Here is a 7775-nt window from a genome sequence, read left to right on the forward strand (position 1 = left end):
TCTGTAGGGTTGGCAGCGAGTAGCTGGGGAAATAAGAGGTGAAAGAAAGAGGGTCTTTTCTAAAGCCTGCCTAAATTTACACTGACTCAGCCCAAGAATCAAGGCAGTAACGATGAGATGAAAAATAAAATTTATGCCCCAATGGGGAGAGGTCTTTCTGCTGGAAAAAAGGATTTGCCTGACTGTGTGTGATGGAAGGAGGGAAGGATGTGGGTGAATTCCTGTGCAGCACTGAAATGGCCCTGCCTCAGCTCAGAGTCCCTGCTAGGACACCCTGCAGCCCCTTCAGACCAAAGTCTGTGCCCCTGCTCGGGTTCAAGAGGGGCAGAGCAGGTGATAATGAGGATCCGCGTGCCTGCTTGGAAGGAGGGCGGAGAATCTGGGCAGCAGCCAGGGCTGTGCCAGCAAGTTGTTTGCTGTGGACACAGCAGAGCTTGAGACTGGGCCAAACACACATTTAATCAATATGTTTCTGATCAGAAACAACTTCTGAGGCTGGAAAGTCATTACCATTCCTACTTCACGTCCTAGTGTCTTTCCTTGGCCTTCAGATGTGACAGCCTGGAGAGGTTTGGGTGTGAAAGGCTTTGTTCATGCAAAGGTTAATATGAGCAGCTGACATATTGCTGCTCTAAGTGCCTGTGGATGGGAGAAAGCATTAAATCCATTAGGAAATTGCCGGAGCTGTCATGCTGAAAATCTGGGAAAAGTTACGTTCTGTCCTCACTTCCAAAACACCCAGGGAAGCCAAACACCCCGGGCCTGCAGCGAACACCCCACAGCCCCTCTGGTGCCTTCAAACAGGGGCAGAAAAGGGATTGCCCACCCTGCGAGTGCTGAAATCATCGCTGTCCTTCTGGGAGAAGTCTCCTGAAGCTTCTCATGGAAAACTGAGCAATCAGGAAGGAGTCAGGGAGAGAAGGAGGTCTCTGTCTGGACAGCCTCGAGAGCAAGGCACCCGCAAGGCCGTTCGGGGCTGCGATGGGAAGTTCACATTCCCACATTTGGAGCTCTCCCCACCAGGCTCTGGGCTGCTCAGAACAGCTCCCTCAGCATCTTCGCAGCTGGCATCACTCCAGTGTGTACAAACAATGCAATATTTATTGGGATAGAGGGAGGCTGACTCCACAGCCCACTGGGTGGAGATGGACAGGGGCAAACCTGTTCCACTGGACAGTTCCTGATGTGAGGGAAACATTCCCAGCATCCAGAGCATGTGAGACTTCCAGCTCGGAGCAGGAAAGAGCCTCGGGGTTGGGTCAGTCTGCTGCTGATGGGAAAATGGCTTTATCCCTCTTGTTGGATGATCAAGGACCAGAGCCAATCCTCCGGTTCACCACTAAATGCTCTGATCACCAGACTGGTGCTTTTGTTTTGACCAGAATTTCCAGCCCAGAGCCAAGTAATGCTTTTCTGTGCATGCAGAAAATGGGCAGAGAGAGAATTATCCTAACTCAGCCACTCAGAATCTTGGAATATTTCATGTACTGAGACATGTGCTCGGTTAACCCTGTCTGATAATAACAGGAGCACAGAAAACATCCCAGTGAGATTGCACTGCAGGATCATATCCTGGCTCTTGGGGAGATAAAAAGAGGAAAATTTTGATTAAAAGACAAAAGGCAACTTCAGTTTTCCTTCCACAACTCTGCCTACATCTCCCAGCGACAAAAGGCTTGTGATGTGCACCTCGTATCTTTAATATCTGATTAACTCTTCAATGATGATCTCCAATTTGGAGATTTTAGTGAACCCAGGAGAAGAAAAGCTGTATGCATTAACCATTATCCAAAAAAAGACCAATTCCATTCCTGCTAAAGACAGCAATAAAGCACCTGCTGTTCTGCACGGACTTAGAATTTGGCTCAGCAAGCCTGCAAATGTATGGGAAATGTACGGGAATGTTCCCCCACTGTGGTCAATGCGGATTTGTAACATTTGCAATGAAACAACTTTCAGTTTATAGACCTAACAGGAGAATTCTAAAGAGGTTTCACTTTGAAAACTAGAAGACAGTTTTTCTTGCTCACAGTGCTTATCTTTCCAGCTTATGTCGAAAATAAAAACTATTTCATGACTTGTAAAGATTCGCAGTGCTGCTCTATGAAAAATCCCTTTATGTTTCAGAGGTAGGAATGTGCTGTGGTTAAAATGGCTTCAGAATACCTGGAGCAAACACAACGGTGCTTGGGACAAAAATTTGGGGTTAATTCTTCCCTCCACACCAAGGCAGAGCCAACAGGGCAGAGATTGTGCATTCAACTCCCACAGCTCTCTCGCACTGTTCGGTGGCAATGCCAGTGCCCCCCTTTGGAATGTTTTAGGCAGGATCTGAAGGTGTGTGTGCTGTAAAATGGAATTATTACAATGGGGAAAAGGACAAGAAAACACCTCTAGGATGCCCTTATAAATCAAAGGATATAGAGGAACATAAAGCCAACATGAACCAAAGGATTGCCAAGCCAGAACATCCCCAAAACTACTTTTCCCCTCACTAATCCGTATGTTTAAAACCACAGAAAGCACTTTCCCAGCTCAGTCCTGGCTCTAAACCTGTGCTTTTCTCACACCCCCAGGCTGGCCTTGCCACCCAACCCCAAAGCACACAAAGCCAGGCTTAATGGCAGAAAGATCTACATACAATCATTTATTCATTTTATCCTCGTATCTTCTTCATTAAAAATAATTCCAGCAGGGAGAGGAAGCAAGCCCCCCAGCAAGAGCAGATCCATTTCCAAACCAGCATCAAATTCAGACCCTGGCTCTCCAGATTTCTCACCAACACACTTCTTCCTGCTTCTGAAGAATGAGATTCTGAGAGCTGCCCACTGGCATGGACCATCCTTAGGAACTGCAGCAACCAATACTCAGAGGCTCTCATTTCTGGCAGCAAGCCTAATGTTATCTTTGTTTGCATAATATAGTATCTACATGGAAAACACATATGGATCCATATTTATCCAGCCTTTCAACATGCACCAGGATTAATGCATTTAGGCATGCAAGACATTCCAGATCATTAAAAGCAGGAGAAAAATCAAACCAAGAATTACACAGTTTTCCTACAGTGATGATAAATGGGAGAATTGTTTTGAAGCTATTCTTCTATTTTCTTTTGAAATAAGGTAATTGGGCTCATTACCATAAAGCCTGCGGGTGAATTATTTTTCTCTGTAAGCCAGTTCCGTTGTCGGGTTGTTTTTTTTTTTGGAAAGGAAGTCTGATCATCTGAACCCAAAGTTTGCTTTGAAGGATCTGTGCTGTGGCAGGAAGAGACACACGAATCCTAAAAGGTTACTCTGTTCTACCACTCCCTGGGAAAATGGAAATGACACAGAAGTTCATTTGATTCCAGAGATAGTTCTAAGCATTCATCAGCCCCTTGCTGTCCTGGTTTAGAGACAACCTAAGTTTGAAGCCCTTCTGATGATAACACAAGCTCCAGCTCCCTCCTGCAGCTGGGCAGGGCTGGCTGGAGTGATGAAGCATTCTTGTGCAGATGGGATCGGGAGGGGACAGTTATCCTTGCTGTGACAGATATTTCCCGACTGTCAGATCAATGCCTGTTTGTTTACGCGTGGATCTTTAAAATAGATCCAAACACTCCCAACACCCCGTGGCCGACTGCTTTCTGTATTAGGCCAGGAACAAAAAATAGCTGGAAATAAATGAATGCAACTCACCAATCTCTCTGACATCGGTGTCTTGTCTCCATCCGGCAAATGTTGTTCCAGAGCCAGCACGATACAATTGGCTATGATTGTAGCTAAAATCATGTATTCAAATGGAGTGGGGACCACAAGTTAAAGAAGACACTGGAGCACACAAGGAGAACCCCATCCAAATCCTGTTTCTCCCCACAGAGTTGCATTAACTGAGCATTCTAAGATTTCTCATATTTTTTTAAGACATTTGGACTCCTTGACTTCCTTGGTTGTTTCCGGGGTGTGTTTGGAAGAAAAGCAGGCAATTGGCTCCTCTCTTCTTTGAGAGTTAGAGACTCACACACAGTCTGAGCTGCTCAAAGAATTTGGGAGCAAGAAAGCAAAAGGTCCAAAGGAAATAAAAAACTACTAGTCATTATTGGTTTTCAATGAGATTGATAAGCTAAACTTCTTCCAAATAGATTATACAGCTGAACACCATCTGCTGAATTTTTCTCCCGAAACATTTAACTTCAGCACGTGGTGCAAATAAGTGATGGGCATGAAAAGTTTGATTTAGAGTATCTACACAGGTCTAAAACATCAATTACTGCTCGATTGCAATGTCCACTTCCCAGCGAAAATAAAATGCTCAGCACCTTTTTGGGTTGCAGGAGGGAAGTGGGAAGGGGAAAGAATCCAAACCCAGCACCAGGTCCCCCCTTGCCTTTTGCCAGCATCTCCCACCCTGAGCTGTGCCAAGCCCCAGCTCTCCCAGGGCGGAGCCACGCCACGGGCAGCAGCGGGGCCGCAGGCGGGCGATGGCTCTGCTCAGCTCCACGGAGAGATGGACCCAGCACCGCGGAGAGATGGACCCAGCACCGCGGAGAGATGGACTGAGCACCATGGAGAGATGGACTGAGAACCACGGAGAGGTGGACCCAGCACCGCGGAGAGGTGGACCCAGCACCGCAGAGAGATGGACCCAGCACCACGGAGAGATGGACTGAGCACCATGGAGAGGTGGACTGAGAACCATGGAGAGGTGGACTGAGCACCATGGAGAGGTGGACCCAGCACCGCAGAGAGATGGACCCAGCACGATGGAGAGATGGACCCAGCATCATGGAGAGATGGACTGAGCACCATGGAGAGAGGGACCCAGCACCATGAAGAGATGGACCCAGCACCGTGGAGAGATGGACTCAGTACCACAGAGAGATGGACTCAGTACCACAGAGAGATGGACTCAGCACCGCAGGGAGCTCAGCTCAACACCACGGGGAGCTCCTCTCAGCACCGCGGAGAGCTCGGCTCAGCAGCAGGGACAGCGCTGAGCTGCACCGCAGATACAACACCCTGGAGGGCTCAGTTCAGCACCACAAAGAGCTCGGTTCGGCACCGTGGAGAGGTTGGTTCAACATCACGGGGAGCTCAGCTCAGCACCGTGGTCAGCTTGGCTCAGCACCACCATCAGCCCGGCTCAGCACCACAATGAGCTCAGCTCAGCACTGTGGTCAGCCTGGCTTCAGAACTGTGGTCAGCGCAGCTCAACACCGCGGTCAGCTCATCTCAGCACTACGGTCAGCCCGGCTTCAGCACCGTGGTCAGCTCAGCTCAACACCATGATAAGCTCAGACCAGCACCGCGGTCAGCCTGGCTTCAGCACCGTGGTCAGCTCGGCTCAGCACCGTGGTCAGCTCAGCTCAGCACCGTGGTCAGCTCAGCTCAACACCACGATAGGCTCAGCCCAGCACCGCGATCAGCTCAGCCCAGCACCGCGGACAGCCCGGCTCAGCACGGCGGACAGCGCCCGGCCCCGCCCGCCCGCCGGCCCCGCCGCGCCGGCTCGGGGAAGGGCCGGTGGCTCCGCCGGTCCCGCCGGCTCCGCAGCGCCGGGGGTCCCCTCCCCACATCCCCCGGAAAGGTGCAGCCGAATCGCCCAAGAGGCAGGAGAGGGAAAGACTGAGTCTACCCGCACAGTCCAGGCGATGCTCTGCCCGTCACCGGGGGTTTGGGGGCTTGTTTATCCACACTTAAAAGCAGGGAAGGAGAAATGGATGAGGAAATGCAGTGGTCGCTGGGATTGTATAATATGGACAGAAAGAGCAATACGTGTGTGTATGTGTGTGTGTGCTCAAAGAGAAGGGAAGTGCATTGACTCCACTGGTGTATTTTTCCTGTTAGCCCCTCAGGAAGTGAAAACTGGGGAAGTCTAAACAGGAGCTGGCCTCTGTGGCAACTGAAAGTGTTGCTAGGAGGCTGGAAGGAGGCCCTGCTGCTGTTAGCTGAGGATTAACAGGGGTGTGATATGAAATGAAAAGAAAACAAGCGGCTCCCTCGAGACCCCCAGTGTAAAGCACTCCTGTACACACACACACACACACACACACACAAAATCCGCTCCCTGGGAGCCTCAGCCTGCTCCCCTCTGCTCACAGCTTACAACCATCATTCCGAGCAAAGCCCCCTTCTCACTGCAGCTCGCCTGGCCTGGGAGCTGGGTCTCAGACAGAAAGTATCTGCCTCTTTCACCATACAGCAGATGATCCCTCTCCCCACTTACTGCCTCCTTCTGCCACAAGGTTTTGCTAATTTTAATTTTTCTTTTCGTGCAGCCTAAGCTCAGGCTACGCACCTAATCAGAGTGTCGTGATTCACGTTGATTCGAATGGATTCAGGAGGGGATGTGCTAAAACCGAGCTGCAATGATTGCATTCCGGGGATTTACCTGGGCTGTCAATGTCCCCTACTACCAATGCAGCTTCAGTGCCAAGGTGTCACCATTTTTATCCCACGTTCCTTCTACCATTCACAGGAAGACAGAAGAGTAGAAAGGCTCCAAGATGGAAATAAAAATCAGGATTCATGGGCACGAATCTCACAGAACCTGACTTGAATTGTAGGAAATGTCAGTCCGTGCACCTGTACATCTCACCCCTAAAGACACCCTGACACGTCTTACACACACCCCTGGTATCAAGCACACCAAAAGCACCCTCGGTGCTCCCACGGAAGCGATTCCCTGATTCCCATATTCCCACTGCCACGGCCGTGCATCATGTCGGGCACACGGCTCCCCGGCACACACACCCATCGCACAGCCCGATCACACCGTCTGCAGCAGCACCAGACACTCGCTCTGCGCTGCCTGGAGGGGTCTCTGCCCCTCAGCCTCCCTCTCCCCTCCCCACCTTCCCCTCCGTGCCCACACAGCCTCCCCCAAAGGATATGGCCACTCTGTTATTCGCTTGGCGTATTTCCGTATAACATTATCTTCACTGAAGATGAAGAGGGATCTGTTGACTGTGAAGCAGTTCTGTTTGACAGGGATGGGGTTGTAGAGAGCCATAGTCCTGGCTCTCTGAGCCATCGACTGTTTATACATCCTCTGGCCGGCTTGGGGGCCACCTTGCCGGCTGCTCCCTCTTCCAGCCCCGGCCGGCCCTCCACCTCCATAGCGGGTTGGCAGATCATCCCCAAACCGAGCCATCCTCGCAGTGCACGGAGCCGGGCGCTACAATCCAAACTGGCAGCCGAGGCGAGAGGAAGACGCATCACAGCGCGCAGCACTTCTCCCTCCGGGGGCTTCAGTTGCGGGATCGGGATGGATCGCGGCAAAAATAGATCGATATATTATAAAACAAAAAAATATCCCTTTTCCTTCCTCCACCCCCTGCTTTTCCCCGCCGCTGTGGCTGCCCGGGGGTAGGAGGAAGGCGCCGGAGCTCCGCTCACCTCCCCGCACAGGTGGCGTCTCTCCGGCCCGACCTCATGGCCGGGGCGGCGGCGGGTGGCCGCGGTGGCCGCGGTCCCTTCGGCGACGGGGCGCTGGGCTGGGAAGGGGCTGCGCTGCTGCCGTGCCCGCCGCGGGAGCGCTCCGCCGTGCCCAACCCAGCCCGGCACGGCTCCGGCACGGCCCGGCCCCGCCGCATGTGATGCCCGGAGCCAATCGGCCGCCGCGGCTCCGCCCGCTCCAGTCACCGGCACCGGGGGGCGGGCGGGGAGGGAGGAGGGAGGATGGAGCCGGCCCGGCCCGGCCGCCGCCGCCCACCCCGGTAAATACGGCGGAGCCGCGGCCACTCCCCGGGGAAGGAGGGCTCGATGCCCCCCCCCGCCCCTGCGCAGCGC

At 52.3% G+C, this 7775-nt stretch overlaps 1 protein-coding gene across 24 annotated transcripts in view; it reads right to left on the reverse strand.

Annotated features, from left to right (window-relative positions):
- Positions 1 to 7553, reverse strand: part of CACNA1B (calcium voltage-gated channel subunit alpha1 B) — a 268511-nt gene extending 260958 nt beyond the window's left edge. For 17 of the 24 annotated variants that reach the window (XM_048325195.1, XM_048325193.1, XM_048325189.1 and 14 more), the window contains exons 1-2: positions 6878 to 7550; positions 3684 to 3789 (exon numbers count right to left, since the gene is read on the reverse strand). In XM_048325195.1, coding sequence (XP_048181152.1) covers positions 3684 to 3789; positions 6878 to 7137 — 366 coding nt within the window. In that variant the 5' untranslated portion in view covers positions 7138 to 7550. Of the gene's footprint in view, positions 1 to 3683; positions 3790 to 6877 lie in introns of all 24 variants that reach the window. The other 7 variants (XM_048325198.1, XM_048325191.1, XM_048325185.1 and 4 more) reach the window with 4 other exon arrangements.
- Positions 7554 to 7775: the final 222 nt, after the last annotated feature.

This window comes from Corvus hawaiiensis, chromosome 21, assembly GCF_020740725.1.
Source record: "Corvus hawaiiensis isolate bCorHaw1 chromosome 21, bCorHaw1.pri.cur, whole genome shotgun sequence".
Taxonomy (NCBI): domain Eukaryota; kingdom Metazoa; phylum Chordata; class Aves; order Passeriformes; family Corvidae; genus Corvus; species Corvus hawaiiensis.